The following is a 25,209-nucleotide window of genomic DNA, read 5'->3' on the forward strand; positions in this document are numbered from 1 at the left end:
AAGGTAGCTCTACAACACGTATTTAAGTGATTTCTTCTTATGATACAGTTTAAAGTATGTACTGATGAAGGGAAAATACTAAATGTAGGTTATCTTCCTAATTTTTGTAATACGTTAGTACTGACATGTTGTAGTCCTACGTCTCCAAAATAATGGTCCTGCCAGTAAAAAAAGGGCTATGTGGCAAACTAGCTATCCATTAGCCAGCACAATGATTCCCTTACCTATACTTACCAGATTTTCAGTACTGAAAACCAAGACATGCTACAGACAGATGTAGGATTACAATATGTCAGTAATAGCATAGAGTAACACAAAGCATCTGTAACATTGCTGTAGACACTTTATTAAAATCTTACATCAACATATCCACTTCAGTTGCAAAACTTAAGGGCATTTTCATGGCAATCACAGAGTAGAAAATAAAGGGAAAATCTGTGATATACTTTAAGTGTATGCATTTCTGCTAACACATGGCAACGAGTTGACGAGTGGGTTAAGGTTGTTATTCTGGGCCTAAGGAGACTGCTGAACCTGTCATGTTACCAGATATTCCCTGCTTTGTGCCCACTGCCAGTCGTTTATAGGTCAAAGTGTACCAGACAACACCACCTACTACACTCTACTCTGTCCAAAACTACCCCTCTCCACTTCACTCCAATCCAACTAATCTACCCCACCCCACTCTACCACACTTCATTCCAGTCTACCCCACTTCTCTTTTCTTCACTCTACCCCATGCTACCCAAATCTACCCCACTCCAGTCCGATCTAACCCACTCTACCCTAATCCACCCCTCTCCAATTTACCCTATCCCACTCCACCCCAAACTACCCTAACCCAATCTGCCAAACTCAAATCTATCCCACCCTAACTCAGTCTACCCCACTCCAACCTACCCTACCGTAATACTCCCAATCTACCAACTCCATTCAATCCGAATTTACCACACTCCATTCCAATCTATCACACTCCACCACATGCTACCCATATCTACCCCACTCTATCCAATCCAACCCAATCATCCCACTCCAATTTACCCTACCCAAAACTATCCTACTCTACCCCAGACTACCCTGCTCCAGTCTACCCGTCCAATCTGCCCCACTTCAATCTACCCTACTTCACCCTAATCTACTCCACTACAATCTAACCCTCTCCACTACAATCTACCCCACTCCACTCTACCCCACTCCAATCCACCCTAATCTACTCCGCTCCAATTTACCCCACTCCACCTCACTCCAGTCTTCCCAGAATTACCCCACTCCATCGCAGTATATCCCACTCCACTCTGCTCCAATCCAACCTGCTCCACTCATTCCTCTTCAGTGTACCCCACTCCAATCTACCCTAATCCACCCAGTCTACCCCTCTCCACCCTAATCTACACCACGACACTACTCTTTCCTCAGTCTTCCATTCCACTCCAGTCTCGACTCCAATCTATCCAACTCCACCCCAATTTACCACACTCCATTTCACCCAACCCAATCTACCGCACACCACTTTACTTCACTCTACCACATGCTACCCAAATCTGCTCCACTGCATCCAATCTAACCCAATCGACCCCACTCCAATTTACCCTACCCTACTCCACACCAAACTACCCGATTCCAATGTATCCCATCCAGTCCACCCCACTCCAATCTTCCCCACTCCACCTCACTCCACTCTTCCTGAATCTAACCCTTTCCACCCCACTCTAATCTACCCTACTCCACCCAAAGCTACTGCAAGTCAACTTACTTCACTCCTATCTAATACTTTGATCTGCCCAATACCCCCACTCTAATTTACCCCTTTCCAATCTACCCCATCCCACGCCACAAACATTTAGTCATGCTCAACAGCAGCCACACTAGTGTGTATATAAAGGCTACAGCACATTGCTAAAATCAATAGTTCTCGCATAGGGGAGGCCTATTGGCCTTGCCAATGCTTTTTTTAATAGGAAGCAACACTTTCCAACCAGCAAAAAAACATTATTTACAAAGGTGCCTTAAATGGGACTAGATCATAAGTGGCAACAGACCCAATTCAGGTGAGAGATTTTCACTTTCTCACTCTTTCCTCTTAAAATGTTGGTATGTAGGCGGAGCATAATCACGTGATAAGCTATGCCATGCCACAAGTCAGCTCAGGTGATACCACTTCTGACAGTGACAGGAGAAATGGCAGCAGGCAGCTGTACTGATAAAGGACTACCTGCTTTCCTACTACAACAAAGTCAGAGGTGTGATCATGAGCAACATTTACTTGAATTGTTCATGATAACCCCAGCCACAGGTAGCCAAGCCTGGACACTTTAAGCAGTATTCTAGGCCCAGAAGAGAACTACCAAATACAGTGGAAACGGCTGAGCTTTAAATACTATTAACTTCTACCCATATTGGCATATTTAAGTCTTGGCCTGGTAATGTTGAGACCTGTTGGCATATTTTTTTGCTGGTAATGGTGAAACCTGTCCCTGACAGCAAAATAACTGGCAGAGATATCTTCAAGAATGACAAGGATATGCAAATTATTACATGAATAGATGCCAACCTTACAGCTGCATCCCCCGGTAAAACCTGAGATGTTTTCCTAATTATGTATTGAGTAGAAACTATGTGTAGAGTAGAAGCAGTCTGCTTTGTTCTTCCATGCCATAGACGCATCACAGTCTCTGTAGTCACACTCCTCGCATACACAAGTCCTGAAGTCTTATCCCTCAGCACACTGCACAGATCCTGGACTCCGACCCCTCATCAGACAATGCAGGCCGTTGACTGCCCCATTTCCTTCCCAACCCCATCCCTCATACTCCAGAGCAGACCACGCCTGCCCTGGACTTCAGCATCCTTTCCTTGATACACTGCTGCTGATACACTACCATTCCAGCAGACAACACATGCCCTTGGCTCTCACTCCAGCAGTTAACACAGGTCCTGGATTTAAATGCTCTTCCTCTGACTGAAGGGCACAGGATTCCCACCCTGACTTACAGGCCCTGGACTCCGAACTCCGCAGTTCAGGGCCTGGACTCATCCCAACAATCATGAACTGGACTCCAACCCTAATACTCATCACAGGCAATTCGCATACACCCAACACAGCACAGGCTGTGGACTCCTGCCTTTCTGTATGCATGGAGGTTTTAGACTTCAATCCCTACATGGAGGCCCTAAACTCCTACCCCATTATTCAACCACAGGCCTTGGACTCACACCCAGCACCCAACACGGGTCCTGAACTCACACCCTGGTCCATAACACAGGCCCTGGATTCACACTCAAGCACACAACAAAGGCCCTGAACTTACACCGTCTGGCAAATAAAACAGTCCCTAGACTTCTACTGCAGTACACATACAGGCCCTGTACTCCCACATCAGACACAGAACTCTGGCCCTGAGCTCTTTCCCAGCACACCCACTGGTACACAACACATGCCCTGGCCTCAAATCTCCTGCTCCTGAGAGACGATCACTGGATTCCTGCCCTTGAAATATGGGTGCTGGGCTCCCACCTCTGAGGTACAATACAGGCCCTGTCATAGCTTGGCACACAAAACAGGTTTCGGGTTTCCATCCCTCGGTAAACACAAGCTCTTGTTTCCCATCCAAGCAAACAACAGGGCCAGAATGAGTTACTAGCATGTAGTCACCTGATCTCTTATCACCTCCGTAGAGGCTTTCAAATAGTTTCTCCTGACATCAGTAACCCACCTTCTTGCTGCTTATCTCCCTTGCAACAGTTCATCTGCTCACAGTTTCCACCATCTATAACAGGACCCTTAAAGCTTCCCTCAGCCTAAATTGTTCACTTACTGAACCATTTGCCATAAACTGCTCAACCAACTGACACTTTGCCACAAGTGGAGCTTCCTGTGTCCCAGTCACCTGCCTACAAGCAGCCATTTGCTTATAGCTTCTCTTGCACTCAAACGCTCACCTAAGGATATTCTGTCATTCATAGTATCCATAATGTTCCAGTGTACTCCCTTAGCCACAAACACACTACTTCTCCTATAGGTAATGTGTCACTTATCCCATTCACAGGTCTTCTTATCTGCATATTCTCTCATACATAAAGCTACATATTTACAGCTTCAGTGCTGTTAATTGTACAGCCATTTACAGCATCTCTCATCTAGCAAGTCCTCATGCACAGCTTTCCTTCCTAAGGCTGTTTTGCTTGTAAACAGTCAGCCACCCATAGCCTACCACATCAACTATCCTAAAGACAATCACTCACATCTTCCTCTGCCCTCAGTCACTATCCTGCTGAAGTTGGACAACCCACTCAGCACTTTTCCCTCAACTGTTCAATAATGGATGCATAACCATTTTCTCCCAAATTTGATCATCGTCAATATTTGACCCAGAGTGACTCAGGCTCTCACAGCTTCCCCCACTCCCAGCAATAATCTGCAAACACTTTGCCACTCACATGTTCCGTCAGGCGAGCATCTGCAGACACTCAGCCCCCTTGCCCTCAACTGTTCACATCTTGCCATGTATTATTGCTTGGCACACATCTTCTTATGGCTCCTCATAAACAAAACACTCACCTCCTATTAGACCTTCATCCATGCATGCCATTTATCATCTTTTAATTGTTCCACCATTTGAGTTTTCCCTCCGTTGACTTTGCCCTCAACACTATGCTTCACCTGGGATGTAGAATAGGCAACTGGCAAATATTGGTGACTTCTCCTCGTAGGACATAGATCAAAGGTTAAACATGGTTCTGCTAAACGGAGGGGGTGGCAATGGTGGTGGTGCGCCTCGAAGACCTCTGGTTGAGGAGATGAAATGGCTGCCATCATGAACAATCTCCAGGGACAATCTCCAGCAAAAGGTTTGGAACCACATAGTAAAAGTTCAGATCTATCTTGAAGTTTTTTGTTTTTTTTACATCATCAAGTAGTAATCCTCACTCATACTGAAGCTATCACAGTTTCATCTCTGATTATTCGAGGCTTATTCTGAAGTTGTCATACAATCATCCTAAAGCAATCCGCAGGCTTCTTCAGGTTGTCGTAGAATCATCTTGAAGTAATCAGCACTTATCCTGAATTTGTTATAGTCATCCTGAAATATTCTGAGCTTATCTCAACGTTTTCATATAATCATCAAGGAGCAGAGTTCACTCATCCTGAAGTTGGCATAAGGTAATCCACACTCATTCTCAAATTGTCCTGAAGTCATTTTGTATTGATCTGCACTAATCCTCAAATTGTCCTGGCATCATTTTGTAGCAATCTGCACTAATCCTCAAATTGTCCTGGAATAATTTGTAGTAATCTGCACTAATCCTAAAATTGTCCTGGAATCATCTTGTAGTAATCCACAGTCATCCTCCAATTGTCCTGGAATCACTTTGTAGTAATCTGCACTAATCCTCAAGTTGTCAGCTGGTACTCCTGGAATTGTAAACAATCATCACACACTTTCAAATTAAGTCATCAGGAACTCATCCTAGAGTAGTTCTTGTGATGACTCTACAGTCATCTCATTTAAATATTTCGCCCTATACACATACTTCAGGATGGTTTCGGATGACTTCCCCAGATAATTACAGGAATAGCTCAGCTGAAGTCATCAGATGACTTCAGAATTACTCTAGGATGATCTTCCTTTTTGACTTGGGTAATATGCTTGTATGACAGGGCAACTCCAAACAACATGATAACAAGCAAGTGAGTTGCGAAAGCCCGCCCACCACAGGCACATAGGTGACATATATACCTGCCTTGTGCAGGTACTTGAACTGCACCAAGTGAAGCCTAGCGGACATTGCCACTATGCGGAGCGCCATACAAGCGTCTGTTTGGTCAGCTTAATCTAACTCCCCAACCCAGCCCTTTCACCTCCTTCTCAGGGCATCCAGTGTTGTGGGGGAGTGCACCAACAGCGAGCAATAAATCTGAGGCACACCCTCTTTACTCATTTAAATTTAGTCTCTACTGCTTCAGCCCTTCAAAGAGTTAGATGTGACATGTTGTGGGGATCCCTAAAGCGGTAGCATCCCAAAATGATATACTGATTTTTTGTGAAAGTTTACTTCCGCATGATGTGACCGTTGAATGCGTCTTGGAAACTTTACAGAGAAGATCTGTGACTTTACGTAGTGATAAGTGTGTGTTCAGGGATTCTGCAGTTATTTGTTAATCAGTAATGGCATAAACCCCAAACCAGAATTAGAGAACAGTTTTGTCAGTGCTTGCATTCCCACTGATTCAGAGCAACTCGGATACTTTCTTGGCATGTGTGAGTTCTACTCGGAGCTCCTAAAAGGGTTTGCAAACTTGACTGAACGTTTTAGACTGTAGCTAGAAAGAAAATACTGGTTTTGTACGGAAAGAGGAGTGCGCTATTGCTTTTTTTGTTTTTGTTTTGCTAAAATCAAAATAATGATCTGATTCTTGCACTGTAATCCTTCACAGAAAGGAGTGTCAGTGACGTAACAATGGATGCTAGTTCATATGGGTTGGATGCAGAACTTTCATAGGTCGAAGGTCACAACAGTACAATATTGGTTTTCCCTTCCACATATTAGGGCCTTTTGAGCACAGATAATGATATAGATAATGAGCAAGAGATATTGGCTTCAGCGTGAAGGGTGGAAAAACCAATTTCGAAGTTAAGGAGCGACAATTCGTGATTAAATCACATTATACACCGTTAGTAGATACTGTGTCTGGTTTCAAGATGAAGTAAACCACTGCAAGATTGTCTAGGTTGGCCACCCAACTCTTGGAAAACAATGTCAGAATCAGTATGTTCCAGGACAGCGCATTGTGCAGGCTGACTGCCTGCCGAGGTTTCGCACTGTCAGTGACTTAGATGAGGTTGTTGATAACATTGCGCAGTATGTCATTGTAAGCCGTGAGGTCAACTCCGTAGTTTGTGAGAGCATTAATGAATGGAAAAGAGAATTTGCTCACAATGATAGTCTTCAGAAAGTACTTGATTTGACGTCTAACGGGAAGCTAAAGCAAAAAAGCCTTGAACCGGCCCTGCAGGCCTGTTGGAAATTTGCTGCTGAACTGTCAGAAATACAGTAGATGGTTTAACGTTTGAGGTGAGAGACTAGTAACCTCTTCATCAGTAACACATAAAATCATAGAAACGGCTGATAAAGGCCATCTTAGGTGCAGTGTTAGTGGAACTCAAACATGGAAATAGAGCTTTGGTTTTTTTGGACCTTTCCACATCCTGTCTATGAAGTGAAGGTATATGTTAACACTGGTTGACCATTTGACTCAATGGATCTAAGGTAAGTTTCTTTGAGGACCTACTGCTGATGCAGCCCTGTGTTTTTTTATGAGATGTTTTGTTAAGGAGGCAGACCACGATGTAATTCCACAGATAACAGCATCCAATTCACCTCATAAGTACTGTCGGATTATTTGGTTCCATCTGGTGTGAAGCACTTAAAAACTCCCATATGTAGGCCACTAAGTCAGAATGTGCTTCCCCTGACTTTGAAGGTTGGGTCACATTGGCCTCAATTGTCAGTGCATTCCACTGTCTTCAATTCGAAGCAATGCTATCATTTCAAACCTGTCTAATTATAAAGAAATTAATTATGGTTCCCCCAACATCTTTGAGAGAGGGTTAAGGAATCAAAGTGTCCCGAAGCTAAATTAGTAAGGCTACTCTATTTTGGACATCCCCAAGATTCTTAAAGTGCAAAACATTAAATCAATCTTTTTCAGAACTCAGGGCTGATATACAAAACAACATGCTGCAAACGCTCGACACAAACTGCGACAACGGCACATTGTGTAAGTACATATCACAGCGTTAAAAGCCATTTAGCATTGACAAACCCTGTGATTTTCGAATTGCAGGGTGTGTGAAGTCAAAATGGTTTTGAACATCTGTCCCTTAGTTTTAAAAATTGAATGTTTTGGCTACGATGCCATTTTGTTAGTAACTGATGGAGTGATAAGTAAAAATGTGTTCAAAAACAACTGCTCCCCCTTTGGACAATTTTACATAGATTTGCAGTCATTTCCTCATAGGCAAAAACACTGACACACTCTTGAGGCAGGCGTTTATCCCACGATGATTGTTGTTTTTTTAAACAGGGTACCCACCCCACCCCACATACACCTGTTGTAATCCCCTCGCTGCCCAAGGGTATTTTGCCACCTTCAACTGTAGCGCTGCTAAATTAGACCCTGCAGTGTAGACAGCGAAATGCCAGTTAGCAAACTAAACACCACACGCAGTGCACATTCATTTTTCAAAAATGTACATTTTAATTTCCCATATCTATTTTTTTTTGTCATGTTCTATGGTTGTGCTGCTCTGTGAGGCACTATGGTTAAGTTTGTGCTAAAAAGTTAAACTGATGTTATAGTTAGGTCAAACGTAACATTTTAAACTCTAAAAACCACTGAAATTCACCAGTTATAATCATATGAAGTAGCTATACCTTGTGCTCATGCCATGCACACTGTTGTCATAAATGTCATTTCAGATGTCATCAGTGATGTTATCAATGACATTATAGGACATACCATGAGTGATGTAAAAAGTGAGATCATAAGCAGTGCATGATGAGTAAGTGAATTATTGCTATTTCAGTCATAACTACAGTTCCCATAAAAATGCACAGTGCTTACCTGGGATATGAAAGAAAGCCATGCAGATCGCTCCAGTTGCCACTCATCTTTAAGTGCCAGGCTAACTCATGAAAGACTCTCCTAGACATTGGCTGTTTCTGGAAATACTTCACTAGAAACTGGTGAAGAATTGTCTTTCTCTGGTTTGTAGGATTCCGAAACGAAATGGTACTACTTTCCTTGACAGGGGTAATGACACCTACAATGAATGAAGACAGAGAACACCTTGTAATTTGAGTGAAAAAGCAGTATACAAAATCAGCACTTTTTAGTTGTACAAGAACACAACGTCTAACTTACTAAGTAACAAAGAGGGCTCACCAATGTAAAACCCAGCATTACCTTTGCATAGCAAAGTCTTAATGGTTTCTTCTCCCCCTTGGTCAATTGGTCAATTTATAAATAAAAACATGCTGGTGCCTAAAGCTCTCCTCTGAAACACGCGGCTGCTGCAATTAAATGGGCGAGCACAGAATACTGAAGCAGCTTAATCCGAAAGCCATCTTGGGCCTCTTTATTCCATTTACAGCCACTCCCTGCTCCTTCAGCTCACTCTTGCAGCTTTCTGCTTTCTTCCATTGTGACACTTTTCTGTCTTTCTCTTCCTCCATTTTTCCCATATATGTCTTTTGCTCACAGTAAATGCCTGATGCTGAAAACCAGTGCCTGGCCCTCCAAAATAAGGGCCGGTGCTCAAATTAAGCACAGCTTCTCCTCCCCTATCATGGACATGATGATGCCACAACCATTCTCCTTTTCTAACACCTCTGCAAACATGATGCCTTTCCACATTTGTCACACAGCCAAAAAGACAGCCTCTTTTAGCAGACATGCCTGCATTTATGATGTTGGAACCAGGACAAAGGGAATACAGAAAGCCAGGCTCCATGCCAGTCAAGGGTCTGAAACTTCGAGAAATGCCTATGTGTTTCTTAAATCAAGAGCAGCACACCAGATCTAAGGGTTGAGCACAAGGAATCCAAAGGTTACCATGTGACCCTTGGCAACCAGAAAATGAGGGCACAATAGGGTACAGTCCCAAATATGTCCAGAGTAAATAGAGGAATACTATTAAGAGAAAGTGAAAAAAGCACCGAAAAGCTTAACCCTTCTTTGGAACTTTCAAAATCATCCATCTAAACCCATGTCACAATCTCTTCTAAAGAAAGCCAAAATATTTTCCTCTTTCTGGGAAGGACAAACTGTTCAATAAGATTCGTATAAATAGATGCCTAGCTTCTATTGTTTATATAATGGGTCACTAGTATTTACATTGTTAGGAGACATTTTTTCTTCTCTTGTAGCAGCCTGCTGCCTTCTGCTGGTGACGTGCTTGTCCAAACCACCGACACGTGTTACCAACAGCTACATTACTTAGTTCTGATTGCAACATGTGGGCTGTTAGAGCACTGAGGATTAACACAAAAGAGACAGGAAATAATGAGAGAATGTGCAGGGTGCCACTTTTCCTAAATCCAATTACAAATGATAGTTTAAAAATACCAATGTCTAGGCGAGGGCGCTCCGTTTTGTTTATAAGAAGAGCTACTTCTAATCATTATGTTGGTGCCAACATTATATCGGTAGGATTCATTGTCATGCCAGAGCTAACACCTTTATTTTGGGGGGACCATATACATGACACCAGGACTGACTTCAAGGGTGAGACAATGTCTTTCAAATAGGGACACAACATTTAAACAAACAGTCACATATATACACACACACCACTCCCATCCACTCTCAATCCATTCTCCGCTCTACTTGGCTAGAGGCCTTCTAATGCACGTTTATCACATACTTCACTCTGTGTTCTTGCAATCCCTATTCTACCAACTCCACTCTGGCTACTGCAGGCACTTCCTTTCTGGTTCCGTTTTCAAAAGTACTGCTTTTTCAATTGAGTCGGGCCTGTAAAGTGATCTATCTACATGTGACTTTGCAAAATTGAGAGTGTAGACCGGTAGTTATGCTGTAGGTAGCACAGGCTGTCGCAGTGTGTGCAAGCACATGACCTTGTCACTGCTTTTGCTGACAGCCAATCCAAGGATAGGAAGATGTGTAGGGCTCCTATCTTCAAAATGGCTAGGCCCTCTAAATTACATGCAGCCCTGCCAAGTGCCACGCATCACAGGTCATACCAACGCAAACTGTTACTTATTCCTGCATTCCCGTACTGGCACCACAGTCACGCAATTCACAGAGCTCTTGTGAGCTCTTCACCCTTTGTTTTCTTTGTTCCATTGTTTTTAAAAAGGTATTAGACGTTCTGAAAGCGTTTTAGCCCACCCCGATAACCAGGGCCCTAGCAGAGGGCAGAGTTGTCATGGTTAACTGACGAAGCCTGTGATCGTGTCCTTGCCCTCTGCAGATTTCATTAACGAACAGCACTACAAGCAGCATTTGACAGTAGGACAAATGCTTCACTTGCCAGAGCTCACATTAAGGCGATAGGTGAGGCTCGAGTATGCCAGATAAACTGATTGCTGAAAGCACCACCAGGCTTCATGCACTAGCGAAGGAGTAGAGGTGGGTCAGCATAAAAATTAACAGGGAGAGCTGAGCTATGAGGTTGTACACATGCTAAACCCGAAATTTTTGGCATGTAAATCAAGCAACAAACATCTGATAAAGGGCCTGATTACGAGGTTGGCGGCCCTAAGACAGCCAAACTCGCTGTGGCGGTTCGACCACCGTAATTGTGGCAGTCTGACCTCCAGGAGACTGCCGCCACCGCCGGGATCAGGGATCCCGACAGGTTGGCAGCGGTGAAAGTCGTGGTCAACCACGGCAGTGGCGAGTTCATCACCACCGTGCTGACCACAACTTTCCTTTCTGCCAGCCTTTTCATGGCAGTGTCCCCCCCATGAAAAGCCTGGCGGAAAGGCAGAGTTGGGGGGGCCCCCTGTCAGCACGCTCAAAATGCTCTTAGCAGACAGTGCGCATTCCGAGGGTGTTATGTGCGACAGCATTGGCCTCGGCACCCTGAGAGAGCCAATGCCGCCACACTGTTTCCGTTGGGCTGACCAGCGGGAATGTCATAATAAGATGTTTCCGCTGGTCAGCATCATGTAAACATCGTAATACAACAGGTGTGAGGGTGTCTGCTTGACGGCCGCCTCACCACTGCCCTATTGGAGTTCGGGTGGGTCAAACTCCGAACTTGTAATCAGCTCAAAGTCTTTTCAGAATTCAAAAAAGTGTCATTCTTTTAACATGTGGAAGCATTTCACCTTGGAACAACTGATTTGATTATTGTGCTGAGAATCATTCACATAGAAACATTCCTGCCCAGCCCTCAGCCTTGATGACGATAAAATTAGGGAAGTAAAAAGTATTTCACACTTGAATGTGCTCTCATATGTCATAATGCAGAAAAAAGAGACTCTGTGAAATTAAGTATTTGCCTAGAATAACAAAATGTGACCAAGCCAAGTGTGGGGTGTGAGCCAGGATTGGTCCCAGGTTTTCCGATTTTATAGTGCTTGACATTAGTGTCTGAAGATGGTACCCCCTTCACCAGGCCACTGATATCCTCTTCACAGCACATAGCCTGGTTGATTCTTTTACGGCTGTTTTTGGCTGTCCCTGACTTCAGTGGTGTTACAGTGGGTTAGGTGGTATGAAGGACTCCGAGACTCGAGTGGGTGTAGGTGATCATTTATTTAAGAGTTTTGTGCAATATGAAATTGGTGCGTTGGTGTGTTCTTCTCCCGTAATGTCTCTCTTGTTGTTCCTCCCAGGTTCCCTTCTTGACTGGCGATGATTCCCTGGTGGACTCCCCAAAGCGTACCGGAAAAGGAACGAGAGGAAAGTTAAGTCAGGGTATGTAGGAATATCTCTATCGTAAGAGTTAGACTAGAAGGGGGGAGAGAGAGAGAGAGAGAATGAGAGAGAGAGAGAGAGAGAGAGAGAGAGAGGGAGAGAGAGGGAGAGAGAGGGAGAGAGAGGGAGAGAGAGATAGAGAGAGAGAGAGACAGAGACCCGAGTGTGTGTGGAAATGGAGGAATCAGGTGGTGTTCACTCAGTCACCCCTTTCGTGCTTCCCAAGAAGAGTGTTTTGAACCTACGAACTCTCAAAGGGTATTGCCTGGAGTAAAGGCTTCTATTTGTTTGTAGTGCCCTTTTCCCGTTTCTTCCTGGACCTTTGTGTTTCCTCCCAGCTGCTCCCCTCTCAACCCCTCCCAGCTGCTCCCCTCTCAACCCCTCCTCACCGTCCCTGCCCTTCTCCCCTCTGTCCCAGCTCTTCTGTGTTTTGTTACGCTCTCCTTTAAACAAAGACCGTACCTTGTTCAGCCACGCCCCTCCTGGGACGTGGCGGTGTTTGTGCGTCTCCTCGCCGCTTTCCTCCTGCACGTGGTCCGTTGTCTCGGTGGGAACGTCGGAGTTCTCAGCCCTTCCTTCTGGTCGTGCTGTTCCGGCGTCCGTCGTCTCTTTTCCTTCCTTCGCGTCCTCGGTCTCTTTTGCCTCCTTCGCGTCCTCGACGTTCTCCTCCTCCCCGTCCTGTGGTCCGCTGTCCTGTTTTACTATCCCCGGGACCCGGAAATCCGGGGTCATGGCGCAGGCGCCATCCCCCTGGTTGCCATGGGAACGTCAGACGCTTTCCTCCGACGCGCGTGAACAGCGCCAGTCGGAGGAGTCCAAAGCCGCGTTTGACGATAACCGGCTACACACCCCATCCCAAGATCGGGACTGATACAGTACCGTAGGATCTGGGAAGCGGGACAGGAAGTCGGCCGGGCCTTGTTGAGAACCTGGAATATGTCAGATCTGAAAGGAAAAGGGTTGGAGTTCCATACACCAGCGAAGCACCCTGGAGTTGGAGTCCTTATGAGAAGCCAACCAAGTTAAGGGTGCATGGTCGGTGAATAGCACAAAAGGGCGACCCAGAAGATAATATTTCAGATTTTCGACTGCCCACTTGATAGCCAAGCACTCCCGCTCGATAATGGGATGTGAGAAGGTAGCCTCTTTCTAGCCTTGTTACCCCCACTTTTGGCCTGTTTGTGAGTGTATGTCAGGGTGTTTGTCACTGTTTTCACTGTCTCACTGGGATCCTGATAGCCAGGCCTCAGTGCTCATAGTGAAAACACCATGTTTTCAGTATGGTTGTTATGTGTCACTGGGATCCTGCTGGTCAGGACCCCAGTGCTCATAGGTTTGTGGCCTATATGTATGTGTCACTGGGACCCTGTCACACAGGGCCCCAGTGCTCATAGGTGTGCATGTATATGTTCCCTGTGTGGTGCCTAACTGTCTCACTGAGGCTCTGCTAACCAGAACCTCAGTGGTTATGCTCTCTCATTACTTTCAAATTGTCACTGACAGGCTAGTGACCATTTTTACCAATTTACATTGGCTTACTGGAACACCCTTATAATTCCCTAGTATATGGTACTGAGGTACCCAGGGTATTGGGGTTCCAGGAGATCCCTATGGGCTGCAGCATTTTTTTTGCCACCCATAGGGAGCTCTGACAATTCTTACACAGGCCTGCCACTGCAGCCTGAGTGAAATAACGTCCACGTTATTTCACAGCCATTTTTACACTGCACTTAAGTAACTTATAAGTCACCTATATGTCTAACCTTTACCTGGTAAAGGTTAGGTGCAAAGTTACTTAGTGTGAGGGCACCCTGGCACTAGCCAAGGTGCCCCCACATTGTTCAGAGCCAATTCACTGAACTTTGTGAGTGCGGGGACACCATTACACGCGTGCACTACATATAGGTCACTACCTATATGTAGCTTCACCATGGTAACTCCGAATATGGCCATGTAACATGTCTATGATCATGGAATTGCCCCCTCTATGCCATCCTGGCATTGTTGGTACAATTCCATGATCCCAGTGGTCTGTAGCACAGACCCTGGTACTGCCAGACTGCCCTTCCTGGGGTTTCACTGCAGCTGCTGCTGCTGCCAACCCCTCAGACAGGCAGCTGCCCTCCTGGGGTCCAGCCAGGCCTGGCCCAGGATGGCAGAACAAAGAACTTCCTCTGAGAGAGGGTGTGACACCCTCTCCCTTTGGAAAATGGTGTGAAGGCAGGGGAGGAGTAGCCTCCCCCAGCCTCTGGAAATGCTTTGTTGGGCACAGATGTGCCCAATTCTGCATAAGCCAGTCTACACCGGTTCAGGGACCCCTTAGCCCCTGCTCTGGCGCGAAACTGGACAAAGGAAAGGGGAGTGACCACTCCCCTGACCTGCACCTCCCCTGGGAGGTGTCCAGAGCTCCTCCAGTGTGCTCCAGACCTCTGCCATCTTGGAAACAGAGGTGCTGCTGGCACACTGGACTGCTCTGAGTGGCCAGTGCCACCAGGTGACGTCAGAGACTCCTGCTGATAGGCTCCTTCAGGTGTTAGTAGCCTTTCCTCTCTCCTAGGTAGCCAAACCCTCTTTTCTGGCTATTTAGGGTCTCTGTCTCTGGGGAAACTGCAGATAACGAATGCATGAGCTCAGCCGAGTTCCTCTGCATCTCCCTCTTCACCTTCTGATAAGGAATCGACCGCTGACCGCGCTGGAAGCCTGCAAACCTGCAACATAGTAGCAAAGACGACTACTGCAACTCTGCAACGCTGATCCTGCCGCCTTCTCGACTGTTTTCCTGCTTGTGCATGCTGTGGGGGTAGTCTGCCTCCTCTCTGCACCAGAAGCTCCGAAGAAATCTCCCGTGGGTCGACGGAATCTTCCCCCTGCAACCGCAGGCACCAAAAAGCTGCATTACCGGTCCCTTGGGTCTCCTCTCAGCACGACGAGCGAGGTCCCTCGAATCCAGCGACACCGTCCAAGTGACCCCCACAGTCCAGTGACTCTTCAGCCCAAGTTTGGTGGAGGTAAGTCCTTGCCTCACCTCGCTGGGCTGCATTGCTGGGAACCGCGACTTTGCAAGCTACTCCGGCCCCTGTGCACTTCCGGCGGAAATCCTTCGTGCACAGCCAAGCCTGGGTCCACGGCACTCTAACCTGCATTGCACGACTTTCTAAGTTGGTCTCCGGCGACGTGGGACTCCTTTGTGCAACTTCGGCGAGCACCGTTTCACGCATCCTCGTAGTGCCTGTTTCTGGCACTTCTCCGGGTGCTACCTGCTTCAGTGAGGGTTCTTTGTCTTGCTCGACGTCCCCTCTCTCTGCAGGTCCAATTTGCGACCTCCTGGTCCCTCCTGGGCCCCAGCAGCGTCCAAAAACGCCAAACGCACGATTTGCGTGTAGCAAGGCTTGTTGGCGTCCATCCGGCGGGAAAACACTTCTGCACGACTCTCCAAGGCGTGGGGGATCCATCCTCCAAAGGGGAAGTCTCTAGCCCTTGTCGTTCCTGCAGTATTCACAGTTCTTCAGCCTAGTAAGAGCTTCTTTGCACCAACCGCTGGCATTTCTTGGGCATCTGCCCATCTCCGAGCTGCTTGTGACTTTTGGACTTGGTCTCCTTGTTCCACAGGTACCCTCAGTCAGGAATCCATCGTTGTTGCATTGCTGATTTGTGTTTTCCTTGCATTTTCCCTCTAACACGACTATTTTGTCCTTAGGGGAACTTTGGTGCACTTTGCACTCACTTTTCAGGGTCTTGGGGAGGGTTATTTTGCTAACTCTCACTATTTTCTAATAGTCCCAGCGACCCTCTACAAAGTCACATAGGTTTGGGGTCCATTCGTGGTTCGCATTCCACTTCTGGAGTATATGGTTTGTGTTGCCCCTATCCCTATGTTTCCCCATTGCATCCTATTGTAACTATACATTGTTTGCACTGTTTTCTAAGACTATACTGCATATTTTTGCTATTGTGTATATATATCTTGTGTATATTTCCTATCCTCTCACTGAGGGTACACTCTAAGATACTTTGGCATATTGTCATAAAAATAAAGTACCTTTATTTTTAGTATAACTGTGTATTGTGTTTTCTTATGATATTGTGCATATGACACTAAGTGGTACTGTAGTAGCTTCACACGTCTCCTAGTTCAGCCTAAGCTGCTCTGCTAAGCTACCATTATCTATCAGCCTAAGCTGCTAGACACCCTATACACTAATAAGGGATAACTGGGCCTGGTGCAAGGTGCAAGTACCCCTTGGTACTCACTACAAGCCAGTCCAGCCTCCTACATGGGATAGTTGCATTCTCGGGAAAGTAACTTCCTATTGATATACACAATGGGGTGGTCATGGTCCTCATCGTCAGGCTGAGTAAGAACAGCCCCTAGCCCTACATTGGAAGCATCAGTATACAGATGGAATGTCTTGGAAAAATCGGGACATCGTAGTATTGGCTCCGCAGTGAGGGAATTTTTTAGTCGGTGAAAACTAGACAACTGTGACTCCGAAAAGGGAGGCAATTTCGACGGGTAATGTTTCTTAAGGAGATCAGTGAGGGGAGCGGCTAGAGTTGAATACTGGGGAATAAAACGGCGATAGTATCCCACAAGACCCAAAAAAGGGCAGAGCCCTTTTTTTGGTAGTGGGTATAGATACCTGTAAGATAGACTCTACTTTATTTTTTTGGGGACGTAGCAGACCCTCTCCTATGAAGTATCCAAGATAGGCAATGTGATTGTTCCCTAGATTGCATTTCTTCTGGTTGGCCGTGAGGCCTGCTTTGTGTAAGGTGTGGAAAATATTGTGGAGATGTTGTAGATGTTCTTCCCATGTATTACTGAATATTACAATATCGTCTAAATATGCTGCCGCAAACGATTGGAATGGTTTCAACAGGTGGTCCATTAAGCGTTGAAACGTGGCCGGAGTCCCGTGTAGGCCAAAAGGAAGAACTGTAAAGTGATAGAGCCCCGATTGCGTGGAAAATGCTGTTTTCTCTTTATCTGCCGGCGCGAGTGGAATTTGCCAGTATCTCTTTGTCAGGTCTAGGGTTGACATATACCGAGCTTTTCCCAATTTCTCGAGTAAGTCGTCAACCCGGGGTATGGGATAGGTGTCGAAAAGGGATATTTCGTTAAGCTTGCGGAAGTCAATGCAAAAACGGATGGAACCGTCGGGTTTTGGTACTATGACCACTGGAGAGCACCAGGGGCTAGTTGAAGGTTCAATAACTTTTAGTTTTAGCATCTTTTGTACTTCCTCTTCAATGAGGTGCCTACGTGCCTCTGGAATTCGGTAGGTTCGTAACCGGATAGTTTTACCCTCAGGGGTTCTAATATGGTGTTGAATTAGTTTGGTTCTTCCGGGGCTTCCTGAAAAAAACTGTGAATGTGCTTTTAATAAGCCTTCAAGCTGGATTTTTTTCTTTTCTGTAAGGTCGCTATTGATATGGGGTATTTCCCCTATCTCTCCCAGATTAGTAAGAAATAATTCCATTCCCAGGGTTGTCGCTGGGGTTACTAAAAACCCCGTAGCTGTGTTTGTTGCAGTCTCATCGGGTTCTTCCCATTTTTTTAACAAGTTGACATCATATATTTGTGTTCTTTTGGGGTGTCGGGACAGTTCGATCAGGTACGTGACCGCGGAAATGGGTTTTAAGATAGTGTATGGTCCCTGCACCTGGCTAAGAGTTTGTATTCGGAACAGGGCCTTAATATCAGGACTCTTTCGTTTGGTTGAAAGGAACGGGTTCTAGTTCCTTGATCATAATAAGTTTTTTGGTTGCTCTGGGCTTTTTCTTAATGTCTTCGGACATCGTCCCACACGGACTGGAGCTGGGTTTTTAATTTGTTTACGTATTCTAACAGGGGTTTCTCCTCCCCTCCCTCTTCTTCCCACAATTCCGCTGCCATGTCTAATAGATTGCGGGGCTGTCTCCCAAAGACTAATTCAAAGGGGCTGTGTCCGGTGGAAGCCTGCTCATGGGTCCGTATAGCATTGAGGACTAGAGGGAGTTTCTGGTCCCAATCCCTTCCTGACTCAGAGACAGTCTTTCGAAGTAATGTCTTAATAGTACTGTTGTAGCGTTCGACTAAGCCAACAGTTTGAGGATGATAAACCGAGGTTCTTAACTGCTTGATCCCAAGGGTTTTACAGGCCTGCTTCATGAGGGCGGACATAAAAGGTGTTCCCTGATCCGTCAGGATTTCCTGTGGAAATCCCACTCTAGAAAAGAAGGTGATCATGGCTTGGGCTACTGCCTTAGTGGTCATGCTAGAGAGAGGAATGGCTTCAGGATATCTCGTAGCATAATCAACTAAGACTAATATATATGTGTATCCCTTGGTGGAGGGTAATAGGGGCCCCACCAGATCCATACCGACTCAGGAGAAGGGAATATCGATAATAGGGAGTGGCTGAAGTAGTGCTTTCCTGTGGGGTCCTGGGTCTATCATTTGACACCGAGGGCACTGGGCACAATATCGTCTGAGTTGGGCATAGACCCCGGGCCAGTAAAATCTTCTTAGTAGGTATTCCTCTGTCTTCTCCCTGCCATAGTGCCCACCCCCTGGTTGGTTGTGTGCCAGGAAAAGGACTTTGCTACGATATGGTTCGGGTACTACTAGTTGTTTCTTTTCCCCATTGTTAGATTTGACGACCCTATAGAGGAGGTTCTTTTGGACCAGAAAGTAGGGACCCACCTCATTCGTGGATTCAGATTTTGCGGTCCTCCACGCATGACATGGCGTAGGATCTTCTCGCTGACTACCTCGGAAGGCTAGAGAAGGTGTAGTTGTGCTGGTCACCATTTTCTCTGTAACCTTTCCTTGTCCCACGGCTTGATAATTTTGCTTTTCCCGTCTTGTCAGTTTGATCCGGCATGGGGTGTTTTCAATATGGCTGTCATGAAAGGGTGCTTCAGTCCACCAGTCAGTGGATAGGGAGTGAGACTTCGCCTTGTCTAGAAGTTCAGAGAATCTTATATATTCTGTCCCTATAACACACTCTTCTACTAAGCGATCCATGACCCCAACCGGCAGGAAATCTTGATGCTCTTCCCACTCTACTTGCACAAGTGCCAAAGGGTAGTTGTTTTTGCCCCGTGGATGCAACACCCATTGGTTGGTGGTTTGGTCTGAGAAATGTAATATATCCGCTTGCACCACCGACTGGCTGCACCCCGAGTCTATGAGAGCCAGGATGGGTTTACCATTTAATTTGAGGGGTTGTTTGTACTTGAGATTTCCCTTACCGGTGCACAGAACCCTTCCCCTAGTGACCCCGATTTCCATGGGCTCTGCTCTGTCTCCTTTTCTCAGGCACATTCTGGCTATGTGGCCCCACTCCCCACAGCTGTAACATTGTGGTTGTTGCATGGGAGGGACATCTCCACTACGGCTAGGTCCTGGCTCTTCCTGTATTCTTCGGGAAAGATAGTTGAAAGGTACAATAGTTGGTTTGGTTGTTACCTTAGGCCCGGGGTTCTTAAACTCAGCCGATCTATGGTAGGCACAAGCTAAATCTACTGTCTTGTCTGTGTTCACATTTGGATGTTGTCTTATCCAACTCCTAGTGGGGGAGGGAAGGGATTCTAGGTATTGCTCCAATATTACCACCTTGATAGCATCCTCCCTCTCTGTACCCAGGGGACCTAACCATTTCAATCCGAGGTCTTTAACTTTAAAATAGAAGGTCCTGGGATCCTCGCTCTGTCTCCACTTGATCTTCCGAAATCTCAACCTATAATACTCGGAGTCATGGCCTACCCTTTCTAATATACTTCGTTTGATCTCCTTATAGGGTGTGGTACCTCCCGGGTTGGCGGCTTGATACGCTGTTTGCAGAATACCGGTTAAAAGCAGTGCAATGTATTGTCCCCAACGCTCTTCTGGCTATTGGGCAGAGGAGGACACCCGTTCAAAGTTCGTGAAGAACGCGCCAGGATCCTCCCCGTCTTGGAATTTCTGGAGGACAGAGCTAGGGACATTAGGGTGTACTTTACTCGTGGCGATGGTATCCGTCAGCTTCTGTAGTGCCGTTTCGTGCACTAATTGATTATTAGCCATGATGGTGGCTTGGCTTTTTAGGGCAGTCTGTAAGGCTTCCCGGTCTTCCTTTGCCTCCCTCTGATGTGCCTCCCAAACTAGCTGAAGGTGCAGTTGGCCCTCGGATAGTTGCTGGATCATGTCCTCCAAGGTTGGCTTCTCCCCCATGTTTTCGTGTCTCCTTCGTATCACCTTTTAGAATCCCACTTTTGACACCATTGTTACAGTGGGTTAGGTGGTATAAAGGACTCTGAGACTCGAGTGGGTGTAGGTCATAATTTATTTAAGAGTTTTGTGCAATATCAAATGGGTGCATTGGTGTGTTCTTCTCCCGTAATGTCTCTCTTGTTGTTCCTCCCAGGTTCCCTTCTTGACTGGCGATGATTCCCTGGTGGACTCCCCAATGCGTACCGGAAAAGGAACGAGAGGAAAGTTAAGTCAGGGTATGTAGGAATATCTCTATCGTAAGAGTTAGACTAGAGGGGGGGGAGAGAGAGAGAGAGAATGAGAGAGAGAGAGAGACAGAGAGAGGGAGAGAGAGAGAGAGAGAGGGAGAGTGAGAGAGAGGGAGAGTGAGAGAGTGAGAGTGAGAGAGAGTGAGAGAGAGTGAGAGAGAGTGAGAGAGAGTGAGAGAGAGTGAGAGAGAGTGAGAGAGAGTGAGAGAGAGTGAGAGAGAGTGAGAGAGAGTGAGAGAGAGAGAGAGAGAGAGAGACCCGAGTGTGTGTGGAAATGGAGGAATCAGGTGGTGTTCACTCAGTCACCCCTTTCGTGCTTCTCAAGTAGAGTGTTTTGAACCTACGAACTCTCAAAGGGTATTGCTAGGAGTAAAGGCTTCTATTTGTTTGTAGTGCCCTTTTCCCGTTCCTTCCTGGACCTTGGCGTTTCCTCCCAGGTGCTCCCCTCTCAACCCCTCCCAGCTGCTCCCCTCTCAACCCCTCCTCACCTTCCCTGCCCTCCTCCCCTCTGTCCCACCTCTTCTGTGTTTCGTTACGCTGTCCTTTAAACAAGGACCGTACCTTGTTCAGCCACGCCCCTCCTGGGACGTGGCGGTGTTTGTGCGTCTCCTCGCCGCTTTCCTCCTGCACGGGGTCCGTTGTCTCGGTGGGAACGTCGGAGTTCCCAGTCCTTCCTTCTGGTCGTGCTGTTCCTGCATCCATCGTCTCTTTTCCTTCCTTCGCGTCCTCGGTCTCTTTTGCCTCCTTCGCATCCTCGACGTTCTCCTCCTCCCCGTCCTGTGGTCTGTTGTCCCGTTTTACTCTCCCTGGGACCCGGAAATCCGGGGTCATGGCTCAGGCGCTAGCCCCCTGGTTGCCATGGGAGCGGCAGACGCTTTCCTCCGACGCGCGCGAACAGCACCAGTCGGAGGAGTCCAAAGCCACGTTTGACGATAACCGGCTACAAGTGGTTCTAGACAGACTCTGCCCTGCCTCATAGCCCTACTGATACATTCCAAATTGTCCTCCTCGCTTGTTAGTTTCAGGTGCCTTCAGGGCACGCTCTCTGTTGCGTTATTTGAGACAGCCCTCCAGTAAGCTTGAAGCAGATCATGCACCTCTGAGTTTAACAACTTGTTAGACCTGGCATCCTTTGCGTGGTCTCCCCTGTCTTTATTGCCTCTGCTTCCCATGTCTAGACTGTGTGCTGGACTGGTTTTGCTGTTTTTGGTACTCTGGGCACTTTACCACTGCTAACCAGTGCTAAAGTGCAAGTTCTTCTCTGTAAAGTGTATGTGTAATTGGCTTTTCCATGATTGGCATATTTGATTTACTATTAAGTTCCTAGTAAAATGCACTAGAGGTGCCCAGGGCCTGTAAATCAAGTGCTACTAGTGGGCCTGCAGCATTGATTGTGCCACCCACATCAGTAGCCCTGTCTCATGTCTCAGACCTGCCAGTGCAGTGCCTGTGTGTGCAGTCTTGCACTGCCAATTCAACCTCACAAGCGTACCCATTTGCCAGGCCCAAACCTTCCCTTTTTGTACATGTAAGACACCCCTAAGGTAGGCCTTGGATAGCCCCATGGGCAGGGTGCAGTGTATGTTAAAGGTGGGACCTATACTGATGTGTTTTACATGTCTTAACAGTGAAATACTGCCAAACTCGGTTTTCACTGTTGCTAGGCCTATCTCTCTCATAGGTTAACATGGGGGCTGCCTTTAAATATTCTTAAAGTGCAAATTCCCTTTGAGAGCAGATAGAAATTTGGAGTTTGGTGTCTCTGACCTCACAATTTACAAATATATCTTTTAGTGAAGTTGGTTTTCAGATTGTTAGTTTGAAAATGCTACTTTTAGGAAGTGGGCATTTTCTTGCTTAAACCATTCTGTGACTCTGCCTGTTTATGGATTCCCTGTCTGGGTCAGACTGACAGTTGGGCTGTTTGTGAATACCCATTAGACAGTGACACAAAGGAAGCTGGGGTGTATCCTGCATATCCTGATGAGCCATCTGAGCTATAGTGGAGGGAGGAGTGGTCACATACACCTGACTGGGCTATGCCTGCCCTCACACAATGCAGTCTCCAACCCCCTGGTGTGTGTCTGGGTCCTGGCCTGGGCAAGGCAGATCTTGTGAACAACAGAGACTTTCCTTTGAAATTTGCCTACTTCAAAGGCAGAAAGGGGTATAAGTAGTGGACCCAAAACCCCAAACCCCAGATCACTTCTGGAACCAAGAGGAACCTCTGCCAAGGGGAAGAGCTGAAGAGCAGTGCTGCCCCTGCCTGTGCTTTGTTGAGCTATCCTGCAGTTGCTGCTTCTGCCTGTGAAAGGGGACAAAGACTGGACTTTGTTGTGCATTCCTGCTTGAAGAAGAAAATCCAAGGGCTTAAACTGAGCTTGCCTCCTGTTTTGAAGTCGCAGGGCCATCAAAGGCTTCCTCTGCCAGCACTTGGACTCTCTGCTGACACTCCTGCCCTGCCAAGTGGTGTTCTATCTTGTCCCTGGGCCCTTTAAAGGTGAAGTTGGCAGAACAAGGACTGAAATCCACGCACAGAACACTGTGCAGGGAAATTTTCTACGCAGCTGATAAACAACACGCCATCCGCTTTGCGGCTGAAATCAACGCTCAACCTGCATAGCGGCTGGGAGATTGACGCATTGCGGCAGAGGAAATGACACAAAACCCACTTGCGGCTGCTTATAACGACGCAAGCCCCAAGCAGCGCGTTTTTCCAACACCATGCAACCAGATTTCTCACGCATCGTCCCTAGGCATCAAAGTCATTGTGAACCTGTGCAGATCCGAGGTGCCCTGTCCGGAAATCGATGCATCACTCTCTTGGAGGGGAGAAAAACTATGCATCGCCTACCCGACTGGAGAAGAAACTATGCACAGCCTCATCTGCAAGTAAGTAATCGACGCATGCTCGCCCATGCGGCTTTATTTTTGACACAAACCAGGTACCTTGTTGAAAATCAATGTTCCATTGTTTTCCATGGAGTAAGACTCTTATTCTTTTGAAAATTCATATCTTGACTTGTGTATGTTGGATGTTTGTCATTTTGGTCTTGTTTAATTGAGATAAATATTACCTATTTTTCTAAACTGGGGTGGTGTCCATTTTGTAGTGTTTTCACTGAGTTACTGTGTGTGTTGGTACAACTACTTTAGACATTGCTTCTGAGATAAGCCTGACTGGTTGTGCCAAGATACTAATGGGGTGAGCAGAGGTTATCCAAGTGTGTATCTCCATTGCCCCGACTAGCGAGAGAGTCCTTGCTTGGACAGGGGGTAATCTGACTGCCAACCAAAGACCTCATTTCTAACACAACTCTTGTGTTAGTACCCCTAGCCAGAGGTTAGACTTTATCAACCTGAGCCCAGATTACTAATGCTTTGCTCCAGGTTTGCATTACATTTGTAACACAAACCTGAAGCATAGTGTTATGATGGAATTTATTATCCAACAAAAATGAGAATTTCTATTTATTAGTTTCCCAAGATAAAGTAAGGCTGTGCTAAGCGCTGCTTTGCAGTACTTTGCACCAAGGGGGAGCTCCACAAGTGGTACATGAGTGTTCTAATGCAACCAATCATCGGTTTTGACACAAACCCCTATCTACAAACATTCGTAGACAAGGATTTGCGCCAAAATATTACACTTCTGTGAGCCAGGCATAAACGAAGATACATTTTCTATTCTCATCTTTTTCCTTCCTTTGAATAAGTGCTGCATTGTACAACACACATACAGCAGAGGAAAAGTGCAAAAGGGTAGTTTTTGTGCTGTAAGGGTTCCTTTTCAGGACACAAACTATTCCTTACACAACGCACTGTAGCATAAAGGTGTGTGCACTGGCACATGGCAGTCTTAATTGCGCCAGTGCTTGGAGAGAGGAAAACAGCATCATATCTTAGTAGGTATGGCACTGTTCTGCTCTCTCCCTTTCACACAATGCAGTATAGAAACTTGAGTTGCTGCACTGCACTGGTTGAATTTTTCATGAATCTGGGCCCTTGTTTCTGCGTTGAGAAGCACTGTAAAATGCCAGCTGCACCTGGTCGTCTGCAATGTTATGCTATGCAGATTTGTATCGTGCACTATCACCCGGTAGAGTAGCCTGGAGCCGAGCAGGTGTGAATCTTGGCACACCCAGGGTCTGATAGAACAGGTCTGCAGCTTCTTGTGGAATTCATCAAGTGACGAGGAGGCTCTTATGTGTAGCGGCAGGTCATTAGGAGAGGCGTAGAGGACTAAATCACTCAATCTGGTTTTCTGTATGCGTGCG

General features: G+C 46.5%; 1 protein-coding gene across 1 annotated transcript in view; it reads right to left on the reverse strand.

Annotated features, from left to right (window-relative positions):
* Nucleotides 1–25,209, reverse strand: part of LOC138287955 (putative tetratricopeptide repeat protein 41) — a 574,376-nt gene that overhangs the window by 247,568 nt on the left and 301,599 nt on the right. The window contains exon 10 of the mRNA XM_069228994.1: nucleotides 8,627–8,825. Coding sequence (XP_069085095.1) covers nucleotides 8,627–8,825 — 199 coding nt within the window. The remainder of the gene's footprint in view (nucleotides 1–8,626; nucleotides 8,826–25,209) is intronic.

Source organism: Pleurodeles waltl, chromosome 4_1 (assembly GCF_031143425.1).
Source record: "Pleurodeles waltl isolate 20211129_DDA chromosome 4_1, aPleWal1.hap1.20221129, whole genome shotgun sequence".
In the NCBI taxonomy this organism is placed as follows: Eukaryota; Metazoa; Chordata; class Amphibia; order Caudata; family Salamandridae; genus Pleurodeles; species Pleurodeles waltl.